Source organism: Nematostella vectensis, chromosome 1 (assembly GCF_932526225.1).
Source record: "Nematostella vectensis chromosome 1, jaNemVect1.1, whole genome shotgun sequence".
Taxonomy (NCBI): domain Eukaryota; kingdom Metazoa; phylum Cnidaria; class Anthozoa; order Actiniaria; family Edwardsiidae; genus Nematostella; species Nematostella vectensis.
In genome coordinates this window covers 20,086,752-20,113,343 of record NC_064034.1, presented here as the reverse complement: position 1 = coordinate 20,113,343, position 26,592 = coordinate 20,086,752, and the positions used below count along the sequence as shown (strand labels likewise).

Genomic DNA, 26,592 nt, shown 5'->3' with positions numbered 1-26,592 from the left:
AGCAAAACATTCACACGTTATCTTAGGTTAGGGATGCTTTGGTTACAAATTATGGCGTGCAGCTTGGATGCTCAGAGAGGAGCTTACAATGATTTTGTTCTCAAAGGAACATATGCTTATGGCAGGCCTTCGAGTCGTGATATCGACGAGGAGACTTTGAGGAATCATGTATAAAAGAAGTAAATCGACAACTGTTTAATAATATGTTAATACAACTTTGTATGCTTTTACAGGGAGAGGTTTAGCATAAGCATAAGTTTAGTACTAAAACGAGAAATGTTTTGGGAACCCCTACAAATAACTAAATATTGTCAGAGACCTGCCTTGTCTCCCGCCCTGATAAATATTAAAAATTAGTAATAGTCCCTCCCCTCCCTTCTAATGTACAATCTTTGACGGATGCCCATCATACGAGTAAATGTGATGAAAATAAAACACAAATGTTTAACAAATATTGAAATAGGTTTATTTCGATTGCGATTAATTTCCAGGACAAAAATTAAATAATGATACTTATTATTTATATTTCGAGGCAAAAGAAAAAATAAGATTTGCAAAGCTTTGAAATTCTTCTAAAATAAAAATTTTAAGTTCCCTTTAGGAAAACATCAAAATATTGTATTGCGGAGTGTTACATGTAATAGATTTGTTATTTGATTTCCGATTTTGAAACGCAAAATAAGAAATCAAAAATTAAAAAAAGGGGGGCTGAATTTGATTTTTGATTTCTATAAGGAAAGTTTAAAATGAAAATCACGTTTAAATCTTCAATTTTTTTTACTCAAAAAATACCAAAATATTGAATGGCGGAGTGTTACACGAACAATTCAGATTCGCTTGCCCTTTCCCAACAAATATACAATACTTTGAACTCCACTAGGTTGACAATTTACCTGATATTTTTTGTAAATCGAGAACTGCCGACATTTTGCAGAATGCCGTAGAAAATCCCCAAATGTTCACTAAAATTAAGATGTTATGGTGTACATAGACGACGGAAAACATTCAATACCGACAACAAAAAGATCAATTCAATTTGTTTGTCCTTTCTCGACAAATTTAGAGTACTTTAAACTGACAATTTACTGGGTTAATTGAATTTATTTTTAAAACTGTCGGGCATTTAGTCCATTGAAGACCTTTCCCGACTGTCGGGTTTAATAGCCACTGCCTTAAAAAAATCCCATGAATTCTATCATTTAGATTCCAAAAATCCGAGAACATCTTTGGAATGACCATCCATATGCAAAACTCGACAACGTAAATCATGATATTCGCAGATTTTATTCTTATATTTTGGAACAATATTTACAACAAAAATACATAGATCTTTTTTTTTCGATTTTCCAATCTTTTATTTCCAAGTTGGCCCTGGTCCCCCTTTCAAAATTCCTTAGCCTTGATATTTGACAAAGTCAAAATATTAAAATATTCCATTTTGCAATTTTATTTAATTAGGAAGGGCGCAATATTCTTTCACACACAGTGATAACCTTTTTGAATATACTATACCAATATTTTCTGCACAGCAGTTATCATCCACCATGTGGCGAAGTTGAAAAGCTATCATTTGTCTCACTTCTGCTTACTTCGTTGAAAACATAATAATTGGGTTCTCTATTGTTGTGAGGATATTGCTGTGGAAGCGACAGCAGATCGAAGAAAATCGTTTGGTACCTGCCTTTTTTAGACAAAAGCTTCACAATACCATGACTCGACCTCGCAATCAAGTCCATGTAATATAATATATCAGTGGCATACAAAAAAGGCGGAAATGTTTTATGTTAGTCTGTAATTTGTTCATTTTTTATTAATGTACCACCCAATCTCTCATGACGCAAGACTGATGACAAATAGAGTTCTAGAATCGCATGAGTAACACTGTGGAAGAAAGCCAAACTTTGTGATTCGAAAGAAGGTTTGCCAAACTTTGTAACTCAAAGACAGTTGACAGGCTCAAAAACTCCTGATGAGAAATAACACAAGGTACATCTATCAGTAAGTGCAAAACTTCTTATCTCGGAGCTTTATATTTTTGTAATAGAATAGAATGTGAGAGCGAGTCCAGTTTTCTGGTTTAATTTTCTTTTTGACGAGCTAAATTCGCAAGAGCTTTTTAAATGGTGAACAAAGTTTTGATTCACCTCAAAATAGTTATAAGCTACTTAACCGTTATGGCATGTTTTTTAGCTATAAAGGCCGTTTCCTTTTTTACACGCTTTTGTGACCAGCGTTTAGATACACTAGATAGTTATTCTATATATATTTAACATTTTCTGGAATAATTAGGTTGTACTTTTTCGACGTTTCGGCAAGGCTGCTAAGAATCCTGATGAAGGCAGCATTGCCAAAACGTCGAAAAAATACAACCCAGTGATTCAATAAATTGTTAAATATATATAAGGATAGGACAATCAGTGCACAGGACCAAAAACAGATAGTTATTAGGTTTAAAAAACGTTCTTTTGGGTGCATTTTTTCACTTTCTTCTCAATTTTCTTTAAGGCGCCTTATTTACTGTTACCTAAACACCTGTCTTTTGCTCCACGGAGCATCCGCGAAGCAATGCGGGCCAGGGATGCAGACAGAATATGGGACTTACCTGAAAGGTCACGTGATGGAAAAGCGGCCAGGGATTGGTGTAGAAGGTTGCACTTCAGCTTGCCTTGACCATGCTGACTGCAAAAGCATCAACTTCGACCGGGCGACCCACATGTGTGAGCTGAACAATGCAAGCAAGGAGGAATTCCCGGAGCACGTGACCCGGAATCACAGGTTCCTTTACGCCACTAACGACTTCCATGAACAGCCGCCCTTCGAAGAATCTTGCGCTGATTGGCTAAAACGTGACCCAAGCCTGAAAAACGGGTATTACTGGGTAAAGACAAAAAACAAACGGAAGAAGATGAGAGTATACTGTGACATGGAAAGATTTGGTGAGCAAATGGCGCAAGCAGTAGTATAGGACTTGGCGGTTTCAGCGCACTCCTACGGAATGTGCTCAAACCAAGCCAAGTCTATACTACTCACCATTGTATGGTGTCATATTCTGGTATGATTGTATGGTATCACATTTTGGTGAAACTATATGATAAAAGATTTTGGTGAAACTATATGATATCACATTTTGGTGAAACTATATGATAAAAGATTTTGGTGAAATGATAACTATGTGTTATCATATTGTGGTGAAACTATATGATAAAATATTTTGGTGAAAATATATGATACAGGATTCTGGTGAAACTATATGACAAAGATTTTGGTGAAACTATATGGTATCACATTGAGGTGAGACTATATGATACAAGATTTTGGTGTCAGCTTATGAATAAATTACTGGAACTATATGCTTTCTTCATTTCGTGGAATCCGTGCGGTGTGTGCGGGTCTCATTTTATGGTCACGGCTGTTGCGTGACATTCTTGAAATTTTAATTTTTAGGAGCGAGTAAGGGGACCCCCCCGCGGGCAAGTATAAACATGTCTATTGTATTTAGGGACTTTCCCGCTGGCAAAGTGGAATGTTCTAGATTTGCCTAGAGACATGGCAACGCAACAATATTTTAATTCCTAGGGGTGAATCGCGGGCGAGTATAAACATGTCTTCTTGTCCAGACTTGGTGCAAAAAAGCGCAGGCTTGGTTCGCCTGGGCTCGGCATCCGGATCCACGGGCAACTCCTACTTGGGTAGATCGTCATCCTCTCCATGCTCTCGTTTTCCACGATCTCACCTATGGTCTTCGTATTTGAATGTCGTGACTACTTCGTTCCTCACCTTATTAACGCCTGACTTTTTGTAGTCTTGTCCAATTTTGTGGAAGGAGTAGTCGGTGGCGCTCTCGGATCCGCCGGATCCGATCTTGTACTCCTCGCGGTCTGTCGCTACGGAGAACCTGCCGAGGTTGTTGTGCATCTCGCCCTTTGGGTCTTTATAGATTTGCATACCGTAGGCCGCGTACGGACGCTCCTCATCGTCGTAGTATACCACCACAGACAGTGTGATCTCTTCGCCTCTGTCGTTGTAAGTGACGACTGTTGACTTTCTTACCAATCTTTCAATTTCCATGTTGGTATACTACTATACTAGAAATTATTTTTAAATAGTTTCGGTGCGTTAAGATGGTATACCTTCTCCAAATTAGTGGATGCCAGTATGTGTCAAATAAAGATTCATCTGTCAAATGGGTGATCGGGGTTATTGTCCGATCTTATAGTGCCCGTAGGCTAATTTTTTGATTCCGTCTTTTGATATATACCTTTTATCATCAAAACAGCTGAGTGACACTTTATTGATTTCATAGCTTCCTAACCTATGGTTTTGGCTTCTGATCGTTTTCATCATCTGCCTGTTGTCCATTAATGTCTTTCTATAGTCTTCATGTTTGATATTACTCTTGATTACATTCTTTTTGGTTCCCTTTGCTGTCTTTCCTCCTGATTGGTCGCTTTTCACATAGCTGTACATTTTGGATCGCAGTCCGACAAACTCGCAGATGGGGATTGCTGCAGCCTCGTCTTTGAACTTACCAATGCCTCTCTTGTTTATTTCGTTGAAGTATGTGGAGCTCTTAGGGTAGTCGCTATTGTCGAATCTGTGTTTGTCGTTCCAGAGATCTTGGTATACGTCTTCTGCCTCTATCTCGTAGGTCAGGCTGTCTGTATCTGTGAATAGTAGCCTTGCCTTGTGTCCGTACTTCTCTTTGATGTAGTTGTAGTGGAAGTCGTACATTTGTACCTTGCTAAGGTCTAGGATGCACATGCCCACATAGGCTGGCCTGTTTAGGGTCAGCGTCTCTTTGATTTTGTGGACAGCCACTAAGTCCTTGTTGAATGTTTTACTACTCACATAGGAGTGCTTGCTTGTCAGTTTGATTAGTTTCTTCTCGTCAGTCACCAGTCGGAACCCCCTACCTTCGGTGATATCTTGGCTGACAAGTCTGACGTGATACTATCGATGCCTTGTTTCACATATCGGTCTGCCGCCTTCCTAATCGCTCTCTTAGCGAAGCTCTCCGAGCTTTCCGACAGCCTTTGCCCCAGTCGCGAACAGGAGCTCACCAACACTTCCACCTTCTGTTGCCGTAGTAAATTTAGACTTCATCGCCCCACATTCACCACACTCTCCAACCATACGGAGGCGCCCATTCCTAGATACCTCTGTTCTCTTGTCGATGGTATCAGTGTATTTCCTCTGTCGCAAACAGTACATTTTGCACATTTTCTATATGATATCGTTAGACAATAGATGCGAAAGTCTGGATGAGGGTCTCATTAATCTCGTCAGGTCTCAGTTTGAAATCGAGTAGAATGTCGATAGGTCTCCGCCCTATATTACGCTGTTGGATGTAGTAGATGCAGTAGTACCTACACATAATCGAGTTCACATCTTGGATCTGAGATGAGTTGTATTCAATCGGCTTGTCGCTAGTTCTCGTATATTTAACACACTCGACAGGGGGTTGGAGGCCGAAGCTGTCGAAGTTCTCCACGCATTCGTTATCCGTTTTATTACACATAGCGACCCAATGTGTGCCATCACCGTCGAAATAGTCTTGAAAGTTAACGATTAGACTACTATTGTTTTTAATCTCGCGAGGTAGCATGTCTTTGCTAAACGTCCCAACGTAGCTTTTGACGTTCCTCATAATTGTGTCGATCTATTCCAGGTTCCGAGGAAGGGGGGTGGGCGGCTTATTGTCCTTGGGAGTACCAACCCTTTTGCTGTCTTTTTTTAGCGCGCCTCCCCTCGGTCTCCTAACAACTGTCCCAGGCAACGCGATAACGGTGTCCTCCCCTCCCTAAGGCTTTTTCTTAGACGTACCAAACACCCTTTTACTATACGTCTGCAACGCTTGTTTCTCTTTTCCCAGCCGTTTTATAGCGGCTTGTGACTTCGTTCCTTTTATCTGTTGATTTAACGCATTGATCTTTTTGTCTACGGAATACTTCAATGGTGTGGTCTCTAGAGTGGGGTCGATATCATGCTTTATGAGCCTCTTCGTATCCAATGCGCCAAACTGAGACATTGGCGCCCCACCAACAGCTTCTTCATCTCCACCGGCCTCTTCTCTCCCAACCTCTTCAGCGATCGACTCTAACCATTACTCGACTCCTCCCGTTGATCCTTTTGTTGAAACAGCTTCAGTTAGACTATCTACAGCTTCCACAATATTCTCTTGGTTCTCTTGTAGCTTCTCTATTAGTTTATCCTGTTTCTTATCTACGTCTTCTTGAGCCTTTTTAACCGTCTTCGTTATAGGCTCGTACACCTTGTCACCAGCCTCTTGCACCGCAGAGTCTTCTTGTCTAGAATCTTCTGCTTTAAAGCCTTCAAAGGTCAAACCCCCGAACAAATGAACGCCCTCAGACCTGGACGAAGGTCATATATCACACACAACGCATTATGGTTTCTAAACAACCAAAGCCTTTGGAGCTCAACATCAAGTAACCTGAAAATAATTAGAGGAGCCTATATATCAGAAGGGCTGTATCCTAAACACTAAGGCTTCTACCTAGTAGTGTCCCAAATGGGGCACAAGAAACAATAGCCATCTCTCTACCTATCGGTAGCACTACCTGACTGACAGCATCTAGAGGCTACACCATTCGAATCTAGTGCTGATGCATAGACCCAAATGTGATGCTTGCGATGGGAACCATCAACATCCAAATGGCTGGGTGGGGCTTCCGTGGGGATAGCATTAAGAGAGGCGCCATAGATGGGAAGCAAGGCTACCGATTCACTGAGGCTGTAATCGACACAGGTAACTTCATAGGTAATATCACTTTCACCGTCTCACATAACTCACCAAGCCCACAAAAAATCCAAGTGTATGCCTTCGGTATCGAAGGCGAAACAGCAGCGAACTACCAAGTGAGCGAGTCAGTCGCTGACGATATAGGAAACAGTGCCCGTATAGCTTCATACAGAGCAAAACACATACACAAATCCCTGAGAGTATTTGGTAATGGAGGTTGGAGGGAGGTTATTGATTTTAACATCAGTCTAGGGTTGAGGAAAAGCCAAAATATAGTTAAACTAACTGCGAATTTAGTCCTATACTGCACGGAGATCAGTGGTGTGCCCATTGACCAGAGGTTCTCTTCGCTTGAAAGCGAAGCGTGGGGGTGGCCCTTAAGCATTTACTGGGCAGAACATTCTAGCGTCTAGTAACCAAGTAGGTGCCTCTTGGGGTGTGATCATGCCGAAACACCACCTACACACGAGCACTGGTGTAGTATTCGACAACCCTCAGACACTTTCATCAGTGGCATACCAGTTGTACGTATGGGAGTCAAACCATGTCATTCTCCACATCAACACCGAGACGGGCGCTAACTCAACGCTTTTCACTAGCAATGTAATGTGTGAGGAGCTATCCGGCGATGTTGGGTACATGTACGGCAGCACAAAACAAGAAACGTACATCGAGATTATCTAACCATATAATATAATGGACAACATGTACGAAGCGAAACCACCCCAACCATCCCAACCGAGGAAGGCAATGGTAAAAGTTTCAGACTACAACAAATCTGCTCTATTAAGAACTCTATTAGCGCGAACCTCGAACACCACCAAAGAGTTAGGAAAAAAGTACGCGAAGTCCCGGTCGATTATAAACAAAATAGCTATCGGGTCAGGCTCTCTCTCAGACACCAAAATCTTGTATCATATAGTTTCACCACAATATGATAACATATAGTTATCATTTCACCAAAATCTTTTATCATATAGTTTCACCAAAATGTGATACCATATAGTTTCACCAAAATCTTTTATCATATAGTTTCAGCAAAATGTGATACCATATAGTTTCACCAAAATCTTTTATCATATAGTTTCAGCAAAATGTGATACCATATAGTTTCACCAAAATCTTTTATCATATAGCTTCAGCAAAATGTGATACCATATAGTTTCACCAAAATCTTTTATCATATAGTTTCAGCAAAATGTGATACCATATAGTTTCACCAAAATCTTTTATCATATAGTTTCACCAAAATGTGATACCATACAATCATACCAGAATTTGACACCATACAATGGTGAGTAGTATAGACTTGGCTTGGTTTGAGCACATTCCGTAGGAGTGCGCTGAAACCGCCAAGTCCTATACTAATGCAAGCAAAATATAACACTTTTTAAGAATATTATTCTTTTTCATCAAAAAATAGCAGTTAAATCCCGGTGGTTCGAATCTTCAAGAAAAAGACTCAGCCTGTTTAGCTTGTGGTTTTGATGAGTTTCAGAACAGTTTTTATTATCCGTAAATCGCTAATTTGAAGAAGGACGCTAAAATGAAAACAAAAACATTTATTATCTTCCTTCTTTAAGGCGGCGGGTGGACGCTGGTTGTGACTATCAACGCCACGAACAACGATCATCTTCAGAAAGCTGAGAACAACTGCGCAGACTCCGTCACCTGCGTGACCTTCACCGAGACTGACATCCCGGGCAGGAAGCTCTCTGATGAAGACATCCACGAGATCGCAGGAAATGAAGGTAGGCAGAACTGAAGATTTACTGGATTATTTACAAACTAAGATACAGGGTACGGCCCGCTCAAAAGCAAGGCAACACTGTGCGATCAACGCTGTATTATGGATATCGTTCATTTGGGTCATGCATCTTATGGAGCCTCAAATTTTTCATGGCCTGATGAAATTCGCACTTGTGCCATAGAACGATGAAATAATACTCGGGTCCATATAAGTTCCCGTACAGCCCGCATTTTTTTATTGGCAAATAAAACATCATGGATTTAAATGCGTTCATTTTGTAGGTGTTTTCCAAGTAGAAGTACCCTTAAACTCATTGTCTATTGATGCTGTCAAAAAGAATGCCACTGTCTTCTACAAGGTTGGAGGGGAATAATAATAATGATATTACCGTGGGCTCGTGACAGAAGGGGAAGGGGGGGTTCTCATAATATTCGTGTATTGATGTGCATATCTTTGTTATAAATTGGTGTCACACAATGCGGCCTTTACCTCTAGTATGATTTGTTCCTGAAGAAACACTCGACACCTCGACACCATAGTCCCTTGCGCTCTCTTCAGGATTCCTGTGGTTCCAGCTTAGTCTCTTGCGCTCTCTTCAGGATTTCTGTGGTACCAGCTTAGTCTCTTGCGGTCTGCAATCGTCGGATATCGGTCAGCATCTGTGCGCCTAGTCATACATAATAGTCCCATGTTTGAAAGGGAGAAGGTTATAGTCGAGCGATGAGAAACTGCCTCTTCTATCCTGACGGTTTCAAAATTGCTGCTTTCAGATTCCCAGTGGAGCTCAAAACTTTGACTCTTCATGCAAGGGAAACCAGCTTAAGTAAGTTTCAAGATTCGAACAAAATCCATGAAGGCATGAGTGGCATTTAAGCAGATTATCGAAGGAATGAGAAATTCTTTAATAAACATCACATTTGATTACCATTTCCAGCTGTCCCCGCATCATAGTTTCGTTTGTCTACCCGTACAAGTGGGAGTCCAATCCATGCAATGATATTACTGTTGGCTACAAGATATATCCTAAACAACATAGCGGTAAGAATCTGAAAATCAGTGTATGGTAACTAAAATATACGAAGGGATAAGACCACAGGCAGCCCAAGGCTACTGTCAGTGGTTTATAAACTAGGAATGTTGGGGGAAAAATACTTTATCGTGAAAAATAAAACTTTAGACTAAGTAATATTGTGTTTGAGTCTTTAATCTTCAGTCTATTTCAATTTTGCCGATAGAATGTCAGAAGATCGAGTTTGAAGCCCGCCACGAATTGTATTTCTTACTAGGCTGGGGACTTTATCGGCTAACGGCCATCACACAACTACTTCGAGGCCCGATAAAACTCACAAAAATCGACCAGCCGCCAATCCAGCGCCAAAACACTTTGAAAACATACCTTAGCTTTCAATTGAACTGAGTCACCGATATGTGAATTTCACTATGTGAATTTACACTTTTTACCGCCGACTGTCGAATTCAACATATGTGCCTGTGGTGTTCGGCAAGGAACAAAGCAAAAAGAAACAGACTCGTGGTCTTCCACATTTAATACAAGATGGCGGATCTCTAACATGTGTTCTACCATGGTGCATTGCGCACCCTAACAATCCATAATGCAACGCGGCGGACACTACATCCCCCCCTTACTTAGCATTAAAGTCCATACTAGGAGCTAAATAACTATAACAGCTATAGTAGGGGTCCTACGCATGTATGTAAAACTGAAAAGAAAAATAAAACTAACAAAACTTATTGTAGCACATAATCCTTAAAACGAACAGGTTGTTGCCTAGTGCGCGCAGGTCGCTGATTGGCTAGAGAACCAGGAGACGCTGGCATTTCAGCTGTACAATCAAGTGTGGACTGGTTCTGGGTCTCAGGTGCGGTTTGGTGTTCCTGCGCGATTTCAGGTGGAGTAGGCAGCATGTCTGCGGCGACTGCTTCCTGTGGTTTGATGAACTTCTTCATTTGTGCTACATTCCTCATCTTCCTATTTCCATCAGAATCCTCCAGTACAACTGCATTACCTGTCTTCTGCAAAACCTTGTAAGCTTCAGGCTCAAAAACTGGAGAGAGTTTGTTCTCGCGGCGAGTCTGTCGCAGCAGTACTTCATCGCCTTCATCAATTCCACTTGGCTCAGCATGTCTTCTAGCATCAGCATACTCTTTCTGTCTGGGTTTTGATAGTGCGTCTCTGTCCCTAAGTTTGTGTTGCCACTCTGACTCTGTCGCTCTATCCTTCGGAATCTTTACACTAGGTAGCTTGTCTCGGAGCTGCCTTCCCATTAGGAGTTCGGCTGGCGAGCATCCAGTTGCGGCATGGTTTGTTGTGCGATACTGAAAGAGGAAATCATCAAGCGCTTTCTTCCAATCATTTCCTTGCAAGTTTGCTATCCGAATCACTTTAAGAATTGTTCTGTTACATCGTTCCACTTCGCCGTTGCTCTGTGGCCAATATGGAATTCCTTTCTTATGTTCTATGCCTAAGAACTCTAAGAAATTCTCAAATTCTTTCGAGGCAAAGGGCGGTCCGTTGTCGCTGCGAACCGTGTATGGTATGCCATGTGTTCTGAATATTCCCTCCAATGCCGTGATGACGTGTGGCGCATCGGTTTTCTTAAGGAGTACTACCTCTGGCCATCTGGAGTAGTTATCCACAACTACCAGCAAGTGGTTTCCTCCAGGTATCTCAGTCAAATCTGTGGCGAGGTCCTCCCATGGTTCTTCAGGTAGTTCTGTTGATCGAACAGGTTCCGGTTTGCCACGTGGTCCAACTAGCTGGCAGGGGTAGCAGGCCTTGATGAACTGTTCAGCCTGTGCATCCATCTGCGGCCACCATAGTTTGCTTCGCAGGCGGGATTTTGTGCGCACCATTCCTTGGTGTCCCTCATGAGCTAAAATAATTGCTTGCTTCCATAGGGATTCTGGTAGCACAATTCGGTTTCCACGCATCACTAATTGTCCGGCAATCCACAACTCCTTTGACACTGCTTTGTACAAGGTACCTGTGAGGCGGGTGAAGTCTCCACTTCTAATTGCTTCGCGTACCAGAATAAGGGTTGGGTCCTTCTCTGAAACAACCTCTACATGCTTTGGGGTCATGGCGACAGGTACTGCGGCCTTTGCAGTGCTAAACACATACTCGCTGGTTGCTTTAGAATCAGCTGTCTGTACTGGACCAACTGGTAAACGACTCAGGGCGTCGGCTGAATTTTCCTTTCCGGAAATGTGCCTGACCACATAGCTGAATTGCTGAAGGTACAACAGCCAGCGTTCAATCCTAGCAGACGGGGGTTTAGACGTTGGACCCAGGACTGAAATTAAGGGTTTGTGATCAGTTAGTATTTCAAAATGGGTTCCATAAAGGAACATGTGAAATTTCTCACAGGCCCATTTGACAGCAAGGGCCTCTCGCTCGAACTGTGAGTAGCGCTGTTCAACCTTACTAAGCTTACGACTTGCGTAGTACACTGGTCGAAATTGACCATCACCAGGTTGTCTTTGCTCTAGTATGGCCCCCAGGCCAACTGGTGAGGCGTCAGTGATAATCCTGGTCTGGGCTCCCTGTGTAAAATAAGACATGACTGGTGCACATGTTAGCAAGTGCTTAATTTGTGTAAATGATTCTGCCTCTTTGGCACCCCATTTCCATTTAGCATTTTTACTGGTAAGATCCCACAGGGGAGCAGAAATGGTTGCAAACTGTGGAATGAATTTGGCACAAAATTGAGCAGAACCAAGGAAACTTCTCACCTCTGATTGGTTGGTTGGTGCAGGTGCCTCGACAATTGCTTCGACTCTTTTGTCAGATAACTTAAGACCATCTGCAGAAATGGTGTCTCCCATGAAATCCATACTCGAGGCTCCTACCACACATTTCTCATAGTTGAGGGTGAGCCCGCTGTCTTGCAGCTTTTGGACAGCTCTTTCCAGGTTCTCGTCATGCTCCTTTTGGTTCCTACCCACTATAAGAATGTCGTCATGCATGTTGAAGGCTCCAGGGCAGTCTTTCAAAACTTGCCATATCAGGTTCTGGAACTTCTCGGTAGCCATGTTCACACCGAAGAGCAATCGACAGTAGCGATATAAACCTGTTGGCGCTGCGAAAGTAGTTATGTCTCGGGACTCTGGGGATAACTCGATTTGATGGAAAGCCATGTTTAAATTCAATTTGGTGAAAATCTTTGCATCTGAGATTTCTTGTAGGGTTTCTTGCATAGTAGGTACTGGGTGTCTTTCTCTTAAGATAGCCTGATTGGCCTGGCGCATGTCCAAACAAATGCGAACATCTCCATTTGGCTTTTCGACTGCCACAAGGGGATTGATCCAACTTGTAGGACTGTTTACCTTTTCCACCACACCAAGCTTCTCAAGTTCCTCTAACTTGTCAGCGACCTTCTGCCTGCGACTAAAGGGAATCCTACGCAATGGTTGTGCTACTGGCTTAATATTCTGATCAATATGTAACTTGAGTTTAAAACCTTTAAGCTTGCCCAAACCATGAAAAACATTAGGAAATTTGGCCTTAAGCGCTGCTTTGCTGTTTAACTGAGTATTTATAGCTGAGAAATCTGAGCTACAACTATTAACCTGAACTCCTACTTTGAGTATGCCTAGAGCTTCAGATAATTCACGACCTAACAAAGTTGACGCTTTTCCAGAGACAATGAAAAACTTTGCGCGCTTATCCACATTTGTTTCTGGTACATGCACATTAAGCATACAACTACCCTTAAGATTTAAAGCATCACTAGACGAATATGCAAAAATTTGCTTGCTACTTGGCTTCAAAACAATGTCTCCTTTTGATAAGTCATTGAATGTCCTTTCTGACATAAGGTTACAGCTTGCACCCGAATCAATGATGACATTCTGTATAACACCTCCAATAGATATCTCCATAGTACCAGGCGGTGACTCTGTGTGCGTGCAGAATACATTAAAAACCATCTTCTTCCTCTTCGCTATTAGTTTCTTGAACATCAACAGCTTCCACTTGTCTTACATGAGATGGCTTCCTGCCCTTTGATTTTGGTCCACTTGCAGACTTTGCTTTTCCAGATGTCTGCTTTGATTTGCAGCAGACCTTGAAATGTCCTATTTTCCCACATTTTTCACATTGGTGATTTTGGCTACATCTGCAGTCAGCAGCTTTATGACCCTGCTTATTGCAACGATGACATCTGCCATCAAACTGTCAGGCTTCTGTTGTACTCTCAATTGGTTAACACCACCTTGATCTGGCACAAGAACTAGTGCTTCTTTGTCATGGTACGTGTTGACAATTTCCAGGAGCTTGCTGAGAGTCAGACCTTCCTCACGAAAGAGTTTTGCTTTGAGGGGTTTATCCAATATGAAGGTCAAAATTCTATCTCGAATTTGACTGTCCTTTTGGTCGTTGTACTCGCAGTGTTCGCAAAGGGTTTGCAGTCTAATTGCAAATTGATGAATCCTCTCACCGGGTTTTGGTACCGCTGTCAAGAAGGCTTGCCTGGCCATCGGTACGTTTTTCTTGAGTTTGAAGTGTTGAGTGAGGGAGTCCATGGCTGTTTTATAGTCCTCCCCCTGTTGTTCAGCCGTAAAAACGTGAAAAATTTCTCGTATTCCAGCTCCTGCTAGGTGAAGAAGTATTGCTCGTTGTTGTTTCGAGTCTTTGATGCCAGATGCAGTGCAGTAGAGCTCAAATTCGAACTTCCAGATTGTCCATCTTTGTTCCAGCGTGGCTGGTTCGCCAATGCAGTCGAAGGCTTTTGGCGTTGGTAATCCTGATAAACAGACGGCCATACCGGCTTTTTTTGACAGATTTAACTTCAGTATGTGTTTATCCAGTTGTTGATCCCATCCTCGTCGCCAGAATGTGGTGTTCGGCAAGGAACAAAGCAAAAAGAAACAGACTCGTGGTCTTCCACATTTAATACAAGATGGCGGATCTCTAACATGTGTTCTACCATGGTGCATTGCGCACCCTAACAATCCATAATGCAACGCGGCGGACACTACAGTGCCAACAGATTTTGTGCGCTTTCTGACCGAGGGGCTCTAGGAACGAGGCACTGCTCGGAAATTCAAACTTCGAGAAAAGTTAGACCGCCTTATGATGTTTCTATGATGAGATATGAAGATTGCCGTTTTTAGTGTCGTCAACGATGACGTCATACTCAATTGACGAATCGTTGCACCCCTACATGACGTCTGCCAAGTTTGGTTGTCTAATGTTGTTTCTATGAGTCAAAATTATAAGTTATAATATTTATGGGCGACATGTTATTACATTTATGGTTAATAAGGTTTATAAAATTTATGGGCGACGTGTTCTAACATTTATGGTTGACTGTTAATTACATTTATGGGTGACTGTTTTTACATTTATGGTTGTTATAAAATTTATGGGTGATACAGCCGTTAGCCGATGAAGTCCCCAACCTAGTAAGATACACAATTCGCTCGACTGAAATTCTATCGGCAAAATTGAAATAACGGAAGACTCAAACACAATATTACATGGTCTAAAGTTTTATTTTTCACGATAAAGTATTTTTTCGCTAACATATAAATTCCCTCATACATTCCTTTATATAAACCACTGACAGTAGCCTTGGGCTGCTTGTGAAATGTGAAATCTATTTTTTTCTAGAGAGCTCAGAAATTCAATACTCATTTTCTTGGCTGCGCAAAAGGGGATTGAATCGAGGCTATCATTGTCTTTTTTGGCCGAAAATCTAAAACAACGCAGGAATGAAATTGAATGATTAGCTGATTAATATCAGGTTTAGATATAAAGATGAGGGGGACTAGTATAGTGCACCGATATATTTTCTCATGTAATTTGATTGACATCTCGATCTACGTCGCAAATGACTAAACCCGAGCTTTCATGCCTTTTTTTCCAAATGTTGACCAAAATACCTCAATATAACATACTTTATTAACTCGCTTTTGCTATCTATACAAATGGATGCCATTTGTTGGAAAAACAGAACAATAATATATACCAAATCTATTATAAATTATGAAAGGTAATATGACCTACAATATGAATTACCTGGCCGTAGTAATATCCAATATCTTGAAAAAAAGGGGTTGCTGAGGCCACATTTGTTATAAGGTGGGCCACATTCGCTATAAGATAGGCCACATTTGCTATAAGGGGGCCACATTTGTTATAAGGTAGGCCACATTTGTCATAAGGTAAGCCACATTTGTTATAAGGTAGGCCACATTTGTTATAAGGTAGGCCACATTTGTTATAAGGTAGGCCACATTTGTTATAAGGTAGGCCACATTTGTTAAAAGGAGGCCACATTTGTTATAAGGTAGGCCACATTTGTTATAAGGTAGGCCACATTTGTCATAAGGTAGGCCACATTTGTTATAAGGTAGGCCACATTCATTATAAGGTAGGCCACATTCGTTATAAGGTAGGCCACATTTGTTATAAGGTAGGCCACATTCGTTATAAGGTAGGCCACATTCGTTATAAGGTAGGCCACATTTGTTATAAGGTAGGCCACATTTGTTATAAGGTAGGCCACATTTGTTATAAGGTAGGCCACATTTGTTATAAGGTAGGCCACATTTGTTATAAGGTAGGCCACATTTGTTATAAGGTAGGCCACATTCGTTATAAGGTAGGCCACATTTGTTATAAGGTAGGCCACATTTGTTATAAGGTAGGCCACATTTGTTATAAGGTAGGCCACATTTGTTATAAGGTAGGCCACATTTGTTATAAGGTAGGCCACATTTGTTATAAGGTAGGCCACATTTGTTATAAGGTAGACCACATTTGTTATAAGGTAGACCACATTTGTTATAAGGTAGGCCACATTTGTTATAAGGTAGGCCACATTCGTTATAAGGTAGGCCACATTTGTTATAAGGTAGGCCACATTTGTTATAAGGTAGGCCACATTTGTTATAAGGTAGGCCACATTTGTTATAAAGAGGCCACATTTGTAATAACCTGCCACATTTGTTATAAGGTAGGCCACATTTGTTATAAAGAGGCCACATTTGTTATAAGGTAGGCCACATTTGTTATAAGGTAGGCCACATTTGTTATAAGGTAGGCCACATTTGTAATAACCTGCCACATTCTTTAGAAGGTAGGCCACATTTGTTATAAGGAGGCCACATTTGTAATAAACTGTCTGATGTCTCATGAAAGAATCATCGTATGACAACCAAGCTCGATAGGTGTAATGTAGTTATCAAGGGGGTGCAACGAGATGGTCACGTGATATGTGACGTCATCGATGACGTCATCAAAAACAAAAACATATCTATATCTCATTTAAAACCAACTATTATTCTCAATTAAGTATAATCAACATGTTTCCTACATAATAGTAATTACAAATATCTCTTGATAAAGTAATATTTTTAACGCATAATAGTAATAACTAAACGTACGCCTTATCATGTTGTAAGGATGATAGCAGTTGATAACAATAATAAGATAACAATAGACGTTTATAACTTAAGTGTCCATCTTGGCAAAACATACGCGCCCATTTATCTCTGGCGAAAAGTAATTTTTTGGACACATACAGGCATCAAAATACACGTGCTTCTAGGCCAACCAAAAACTAAACGTTTGCGCTCGTTTGCAACTATGGTCGATCTAAAAATAGTATTTTTTTGCCCAAGAGTTAGGCGCGCACGTAATATCAGAGATCGGCACTTTCATTCATAGATATCTGATAATACAAATATATGTGCTCAGCCAATAGAATCATAACAGTATCAAAGTTAAGGTTTCTACTTTCTTCTATTAACTTTCTTTCAAACAATGTTGATGATTATATACCAGTTAAAGCGGACTGGCACGAGCCGCCATGCGTGGGTTCACAGACTATGAGAGATTATTTCTTTTTATTCTATAATAAGGCCATTTCCAGGTCCGTAGTACTTCATCACATATCATCACATATCCGCGGTAGGTGCGAGAAAGGGTCCTTGTTAACTCCTTGAATCGCTTGGAGGTACCTCAGAGCTAGCTGAACACCCTACATCTATGTGACGGCCACGACTAATGATAGCAAAACAAAGTAGATCAATTTTAACAAAATTTCGTTCGGTACTCTGGCCATTAGTGGACTGTTATTAGAGGAAGTATGGACTACATTGACATTATCATCTGAAATAAATTCTATTTGAACAAACTGGCTGTCCAAATCATCAACATGTTGCACTACGGCCTGCGATATCTGAGGTTGGATATTGTCTTCTCTCTCCTCTCTTTCTTCTCAATCGTCATTATCGTCTTCCATCTCCTCTCTTTCTTCTCCTTCGTCATTATCGTTTTCCGTCTCATCTCTTTCTTCTACTTCGTCATCATCGTCTTCCCTCTCCTCTATTTCTTCTTCTTCATTATCGTCTTCCCTCTCATCTATTTCTTCTTTTTCATTATCGTCTTCCCTCTCCTCTATTTCTTCTTTTTCATTATCGTCTTCCCTCTCCTCTATTTCTTCTTTTTCATTAGCGTCTTCCCTTTTCTCTATTTCTTCTACTTCGTCATTATCGTCTTCCTTTTCTCTTCTTCAGCTTTCTCGTCGTCTGAGTTTCCTTGTGCGTCATCAGTACATGTGAGGCTTACATAGTGTTCGCCATGATTTTCTGTATAGTGTCCAATATGCACTGTTCCTAGCGGTAAAACACCTATAGGCTGAAACGTATGCTGGGCCCTGGTGAATGTCAATTCCAAACAAATTGGCCGCAGCATACAGAGTGAGTTTGTCTCCGAAAGTACCGTCCTCCGCCAAATACACCAAGTAATCCTCCCATGTTTGAAAATGAGGAACTGTCTCTAGCAGTGGAAACCAGTCGCTTTCGAGCAACTGGGCTTCAAGATATTGCACAATTTCCAAACGCAATGTTTCAGGGGATCGATAAATTTGAAACGCTCTGAGTTGATTAAACAGAGAGGCAAACTGGCAGTTGCCATTGCCCGGAGGATTGTAGGACACAATAAAGCCTTGTTCTTCTATCAGGGCAGTATAGTCAGCTCTTGTCATTGTCATTTGTCAAAGGTAAAAGCCTTTCTGTGTTTTTGGATTTTATCATTCGAGAGCCTGGCGAGCTTTTGCTTCTTCTCCGTTAGCATCCGGCTTGTGACGTCATTAACCGATATCCACTTTTCCTGTCTTTAGTCACTTGTTGATGTGTTAAACGAGACTTTATAACAATGCTTCCCACAATGTCGTTTTAGTATCTTGGCCTCTATGACACAACGTTTCCTCGGGACACGCCCTTTCATAGGAAGGCGTATGAACACTTTTTCACCGACTTTGTACAGGGAAGGAGGATGAAGTCTGCCATTTGTTCTTATAATGCGCTCATTGCACCTCCTCGTTGCCGTCTTTGCTTGGTGACGAATTACCGACACGGATTTGCTTTGCTTCATATAATCCTCAGGCGTTGGCGAAAGTGTGTCTACATTCCTAAATCGTTCATTGATGAGCTCAATTCCTTTTAGCTCAATTCCTTTTATTTTGTCCTAATCCCCCGCGGGTTGCGTGTTGTTGTTTTGCCAACTCGATAGGAATGAAAAGAGATCATGTAAAATAACTTTAACTTAAGTAAGCAAGATTGGCAAATATACTCACATAAAGCTAAATCCTCGAATAGTTTTATGAAATGTATTATTCTTGGATTAATTCTCAATTCACCGGAATATTCACAAAAATCAATATCATATCTAATGTCTAACTTACAGTTTTCGTTTGACCATTAGAAAGGTAACGGATGTTGAGAAACCACGAAGAAGCAGCAAATTAGAGCGAAAACGGTGTTTGAAGCACGAGGTTTTCCGCTCTTGATTCTGAATGAAGTCTCGTTTTCGAAATCTTGCAATCCTCGAAGTACTACATCCCCTTAATAAGCCGCAACTGCCCGTATCCTTGATGCTAGAATGAAATTTTCGATGGTATGTGTGCAAATAGTGTGGGGTTTTTTTCGGTGTCAAGTCACAAAACAGCAGCAAACAACAAGATGTAAATGCCACAGCGCGGGGTTAGGGTGAGTAAAAATGCTCACGCTCAGTGGTGGGGTGGTGGTTACTAAAAATAGCCAGATTCGGAATCGACATGGCGCGCGGGTAATACCCTCTCTTATCTTATTCTCTCTTGATAATACCTCTATTCCATTTTCTAATGAAACTGAAACATCTCCACCTGCTCTCCAATACCTCTTATAGGCAGCTTTCTCGGCATCTGTACATTCCTTCAATGTTGGGAGGAAATTGCCCTTGGCGATGTGTACCAGTGCCTCGTAGACACTATCTCGTATTGACGTTTTCCAGCAGAAACAAGATGGATAGCCAAAACTACAAAAAAAAACACTACCGGCGTCCACATCCACACACGCGCCAACTTAAAAAACATCCGAAAACATCAGAGAAAGAGGCTGTGAAATGTGCATATCGAAAGTGTCCTTTGTGCCCAGTCTAGACAAAAGTTACAAGGCGCCCATAGCCGGCCCCATAACACACTATGTCACAATATGTATCCTACAGCTGAAGTTTTTTAAAACATTATGTTGCCAGCTTTTGGAAATTTTCTGTTCAAGCCATCTGAGCGAATTAGAACCTTTTCAAAGATTGAATGCCGTTTTTTTATCTCGCACTCTCCTATTAGTGCACTCAGCTGGCTTCAGGCGTCTAGACAAAAACCAGACGACATCGAGACGGGAAGCCAATGTCCATTCCTTGAAGGATTGTACAACCACGAAAATATCTTTACGTATTGCAAAGCATTCTGGGAGATCCAGGGGAAAATTCACGAGGGGAGGGCCAGTCAACGTACTAGACGACTGCTCGGTCTAAATGCTCGCAATACGTCGATGTCGTAACATAGGTGATTATTTTTTTGACACCCCTGGATACTACCAATTGGCTGTCACACGATGTTTTTTTCATGAGATATACTAATGTTTTATTTGATGATCTCATCGATCTCATCGATGAAGTCACACATCACGTGACCACCTCGTTGCACCCCTACTTGACACCTTCATGATACCTGACATGTTTGGTTGTCATACAAGGTATCTTTCATGAGATATGGATGTTTTTGTTTTTGTTGACGTAATCGATGACGTCACACACCAAGTGTCCATTTCATTGCACCCTCCTTGACGCCTACATGTCATCTACTAAGTCTGGTTGTCATACGATATTTCATTCTTTCATGAAATATAGATATAGATATATTTTTTTTATGTCATCAATGACGTCACACATCACGTCACCATCTGGTTGCACCCCCTCGTTGACACCTACATGACACCTACCAAGTTTGGTTGTCGTACGTGCTTCTTTCATGGGATATGGATTTTTTTGATGACGTCATCGATGACGTCATACATCACGTCACCATCAAGTTGTACCCCCGTTGATACCTACATGACACAATAACTTTGGTAGTCATACGTGCTTCTTTCATTGTATATGGGTATTTTTGTTTTTCGTGACGTCATTGATTACGTCACATCACGTGACCACCTGACTGCACCCCCCTTGACACCTACATGACACCTACCAAGTTTGGTTGTCGTACGATGTTTCTTTCTTGAGATACCAGACAGTTTATTACAAATGTGGACTACCTTATATCAAATGTGGCAGGTTATTACATATGTGGCCTCAACAGGGCCTTGGCTGTGCCTCTCCCTAGCCCTCCCCACCCCCACCCTCGAGGCCTGCTACGGCTATGAAATATAAGGGGAACGTCATTATTTGTCGGGGGCTGGCTGCTAAGTTGAATTTTTTTGCTCGTTCAAAAATTTCGACTAAATCTTAAGCACAGGCCTACCCCAGAACAAAAAAAAAGCATATTGGTTTGTTTATTTGAGCACCAGAAACCGTATAAGTGCAGAGTCCACAAATATAATAAACACCCACACATGTTATACACCCACAATTGTTTTTTTAAAGAAGGTGCCCACAAATCTAGATAACATAGTTAAAATCTGTGCAGTGCGAACAAACAAAAGGGGATTAGGCACTTTGAGTATCTCTGTTTCACCCGCCCCAACGCCCCCTCCCCTCGCATGCCAAATTGTTGTGTGTGTGTGTGTGGAGGTGGGGGGCTGATTTAGGCATGCCCATGAAGGGACGGCGGAGCTGGCCTTAAACACCACCAAGCCAGGAGAAGTGATGTTTCTAAACACATTTTTCAGGGGTGTAAAATCTATTGTGTAGGGGGTCTGGTGGCATGCTCCTTCATGAAATTCTCAAATGAAATCTAATTAACATATCATTTCATACCACCAATATGAATTTGCAGATTCAGTGATGAAAAGTTAATAAAACAAAAACTGCAAAAGATAAAAAAGTGAGAAGCCACACATACTTTAGGAGATAATGGTTTACAACGCTAGCGAAACGAAGGTTATGAAAATGCAAGCTGAAGGGGTATCTCATTAGTGGATCTGTGGTCTCCCTAGAAAAAAAAACAAATTTCCTATTTTTAGGAGCCAGAATACCTGTTTAAAAAATAAGGCCCCCCCGAAAAACCTGTTTTAAAATTTGAGGCTCTCCCCAAAATATACGCTCAAAAAATCACAACCCTCTCCTGAAATATAGCAGCCCCCCGTTAAATAATTACCCTTCCCTATTTCTTACATCCTGATTTGCCAAAATTTTCGGCAATATCTTCCTCCTACTACGAAATTTGTAAGAGTGAACGTAAAAAAGGCTGGGGGGTTAAAAGTATGACGTCCTGGTACAAATATCGTTTCAGTTTTCGATACTCATGATAACAATGAATGCGGCAAAAGATGGTACGCAAGCCGACACTCAGGTGAGTCTCGTTCACCTTCCAACACGCATCAAATAACCTACCCGGGCACATCACAACAATACCGCAACCATTCCGCCAGTACCATCACCATATATAACAATTCTACAACCACCACACCAAACCACTACAATAACTATTCCACCACTACTAATGCTACCGTAACCATTTCACCACTACCATCAATACCGTATATAACCATTCCACTACTGCCATCACTACCATATATAACCATTTCACCACTACCATCACTACCGTAACCATTCAACGACTACCATCAATACCGTAACCATTCAACCATTACCATCACTACCGCAACCATTCCACCACTACCATCATTACCGTAACCATTCCACCATTACCATCACTACCGTAACCATTCCACCACTACCATCACTACCATCACTACCGTAACCATTCCACCACTACCATCACTACCGTAACTATTCCACCACTACCATCATTACCGTAACCATTCCACCACTACCATCATTACCGTAACCATTCCACCACTACCATCACTACCGCAACCATTCCACCACTACCATCACTACCGTAACCATTCAACCATTACCATCCCTACCGTAACCATTCCACCACTACCATCATTACCGTAACTATTCCACCACTACCATCATTACCGTAACTATTCCACCACTACCATCATTACCGTAACCATTCCACCATTACCATCACTACCGCAACCATTCCACCACTACCATCATTACCGTAACCATTCCACCATTACCATCACTACCGCAACTTACGTACCTCTGCTATTTTTATTTAAAACAATGCCATTGACATTTTTATGGTTAACATCCACAGACAGTCGTATTACTTATGGCTTAACTGACGGCGGGGGTACGGGTTTGTCACCGGGAAATCGCCAAGGCTATCTTTGGGTGAAGTGATGATGATAAATTCAAATATTCGCCTACCAATCCACATGGCTACAACACCTTCAATGGCACTTTAAATATATAATATCCTCACTTCATTTTCGCGACTTCTCTTGGGTCACAAAAGTCTAGCTTACATATTCTAGGGCGGAGAGTGTGGGCTCCTGAGCCTTTTTAACTCGTGAATGCTTGTAAAGTATTTACGAGCTATTGGAAGGACTTCTGTGTGACTCAATCGTCGGATGGATCATCCGTATACTTTTTGTGGTCTTTCTGTGCTTTAGCAACAATCCTCAGATCATATATTGCTTTCGGTGTTCAACCTCCGGTTAAAGCCTAGTACTGTTAAAGGGCTATGTCATCGACCCGTGACCGCTATAGTCCAACCAATCTACGGTTTAATTCGAGCTAATTGCAACACAAGGTTTTCCCTTTATAACATACTAAAAGTCTACAAAAAATCGGAGCACGCAAACACCCCGAAAAACCGCATCGAATTTCCCCATAGTATGATAAACCACAGGGATCCAAAACCATGAAAATCACAAAAAATATATAACTATATTTCTACCTGGATAAAAATCAACGTTATCTGATATAGCTTATCTGTTTTCAGGCGCGTACCCAGGATTGGCCGAAAGGGGGGGAGGGGGGTTGCGCAGTCATAGGTATCACATGAAAAAAGCAAAGTATTTGAAAATGTTTTAATAAGAAATGACCCACTTTTGTCCGCCAAGGGGGGGGGGGGGAGGGTTCGCACATACCCTGCGCACCCCCTGTGTACGCGCCTGGTTTGGGGCAAAATTCACAGGTTTCTAGCTATCTTTACGGGTATTTAGAAGGGGAATCAAGCACCGCGTAATTATTATCATTAGTTCGAGTTTGTTTGATTTTAATGGCGTCGATCTCAAGTTTATTGTTATCTTTCTGCAACCCTACTTTCAGTTATAATTATTAAGTGTGATTTTAAATGCAGGACCACAGTAATACCAGACGGAGTCTGAATGGGATTATCCTGTAAAACATTGGTAAAAAATATAAATTTTGTCACCATCACGATACTTGTAGACATTCAACCCTTTTAGACTTTTCTGAAAGTTCTTGCGAAAAGATTGCCCTTTTTTGCACAACCCTACACTGAAAAATACTATCTGTGCAAGAAAAAGGTAAAAGACCTTGTGTTGCAATTAGTCCGATGTTGGCCCCGTAGATTGATTGGACTACTATGGTCATTCTTTAATATGACCGTAAAATATATATAAGCTACTTGACTCCGACTGCAGCGACCCTGGTTCGTTTCTCACTGATGACAAGCTATTTTTATTTTTAATTGTTTTAATAATAATAATAATAATAATAATAATAATAATAATAATAATAATAATAATAATAATAATAATAATAATAATAATAATAATAATAATAATAATAATAATAATAATAATAATAATAATAATAGAAATAATAATAATAATAATAATAATAATAATAATAATAATAATAATAATAATAATAATAATAATAATAATAATAATAATAATAATAATAATAATAATAATAATTTTTCAGTTGAAACCGTTGGTCACATCACGCTATCGCCGGGCGAAAACCTACTCGAAAACAGCGTAGACCACGGGTTAAACGAAGAAGGGTGCGAACAAGGACTTGTATTGAAATACATCGTGAAAATAAAAAAAACGTGACGATAATTTCGTCAGGTAAGGGACGTGTGATAATAATAATAATAATAATAATAATAACAATAACAATAACAATAACAATAACAATAACAATAACAATAACAATAACAATAACAATAACAATAACAATAACAATAACAATGACAATGACAATGACAATGATAATGATAATGATAATGATAATGATAATGATAATGATAATGATAATGATAATGATAATGATAATGATAATGATAATAATAATAATAATAATAATAATAATAATAATAAATTATACTGTTCTTGGTGTGTCATAACATTGAAAAGAAAAAGGGTTCAGGTCATTTTTATGTACTCTCAGCATCTTTGATTTGTTTATGCTTTGTTCAGTATCCTGTATATCTTTTATGCACACAAGAAAATAACTAAAAAAAATTGCATTCACGAGTTGGCTCAAAGAGCCTTCGATTTAAATCGCATTCGATTCATGCTCTCATGCGCCCATGAGATTGTAAATGAGAGGATCTTAATACTGGTTTCGAGTGGAATATATGTTTTAACTATGTTCTATGTTCTATTTTAAAACTTAAAAGTTTTAACTTAATAGCACTAGTGCAGGCCCGTACCCAGGGGGGTGCACCCCCTACACCCCCCCCCCCCCCCAACGGCCGAAGGTCCACTTTCGGTTCCCAATGGACGTGCTATTTGTAGACAAAACTATAAAGCATAAGCTAGATAACTTTGGTATGCAGCCAAATCCGACAATAAACGTCCCGTGGAGAGAATGCAAAGACATAAAAAAGATCCCTTTTTGTTCTTTCGGGATGGTCAGATTTTTATCAGAGAACTCATTCCATCCATCCCTCCCCCCCACACCCAACCGGAAAAATTAGGTCCACTTTTTTGGATTTCGCACTCCCCCAAGAAAAATCTCGGGTACGGGCCTGTTATGTAGTGGTTGTCATTTGCACAAAAAGACATGTATGAATGCTTTAGATGAGTATGTTTAATCTCAATAAACAGAATCTCTGATGCAAATCTCTGATGCTGCGTTGTTAATATTCTAGAGGCAGTCCAATATATCCATGCCTTACTCCCCAACCCCTTTCTTCCCCGATCGGACTAAAATCTTATATGCTATCAAGAGTGTTGTGACCTGAAAGAACCACCTCAGGCGAAAAGAATTTCGAAGGCAAAGAATGAACTCCCCACAGTTACTAATAAGTAGAGCTAACAACGTTTGGGATTGCTGCTAAGCAACAGGATTCAAGAGGCACTAGGTTATTTTGTGCCTGTCTTTATTCATACATTCCTGTCCGTGTAACACTCCGCCAAACTCTCCGCCATTCAATTCACGACATACCTCAAGGTATGCCTTGAAACAGGTAAACATACTTCCCTACCCCTACCCCCCACGGGACGCATATCACAGGATTTGCCTCGAAACAGGTAAACATAATCCCCTACCCCTATCCCCACGGGATGCATACCCCAAGGTATGCCTCGAAACTGCATATCAAGCAATGGCTGTGTTTTTTTTAAATGGTCTAAAAGAGCCTGGGGCGAGCTTGCGGGAGACCTGTGATATTCTAAAATGTTAGAGACTAGGCTCCATTTCCAAGATGGTTGCCAGCAAAATCGTAGTAAACACGAATTCCTGCAAGTTTACGTAGACATTCGCGTTTTACAAAGCTCTAGAGCA

General features: G+C 40.8%; 1 protein-coding gene across 1 annotated transcript; it reads left to right on the top strand.

Moving 5' to 3' along the window:
* Window positions 1–1,867: 1,867 nt before the first annotated feature.
* Window positions 1,868–22,569, top strand: LOC5504926. The gene is made up of 7 exons (XM_048727707.1): window positions 1,868–1,998; window positions 2,506–2,936; window positions 8,344–8,511; window positions 8,792–8,868; window positions 9,281–9,333; window positions 9,445–9,548; window positions 22,253–22,569. The coding sequence occupies exons 1-7, from the start codon at window positions 1,970–1,972 to the stop codon at window positions 22,567–22,569; spliced, it is 1,179 nt and encodes a 392-aa protein (XP_048583664.1). The 5' UTR covers window positions 1,868–1,969.
* The last annotated feature ends 4,023 nt before the right edge of the window (window positions 22,570–26,592 follow it).

Bases quoted from the DNA above. Each gene is read 5' to 3' on its own strand.
- LOC5504926 (XM_048727707.1), top strand. From the start codon at position 1,970: ATGAGAAATAACACAAGGTACATCTATCA. The intron at 1,999-2,505 runs GTAAGTGCAAAA...ATTTTCTTTAAG, and splicing joins AACACAAGGTACATCTATCA to GCGCCTTATTTACTGTTACC. The intron at 9,334-9,444 runs GTAAGTTTCAAG...TACCATTTCCAG, and splicing joins TGCAAGGGAAACCAGCTTAA to CTGTCCCCGCATCATAGTTT.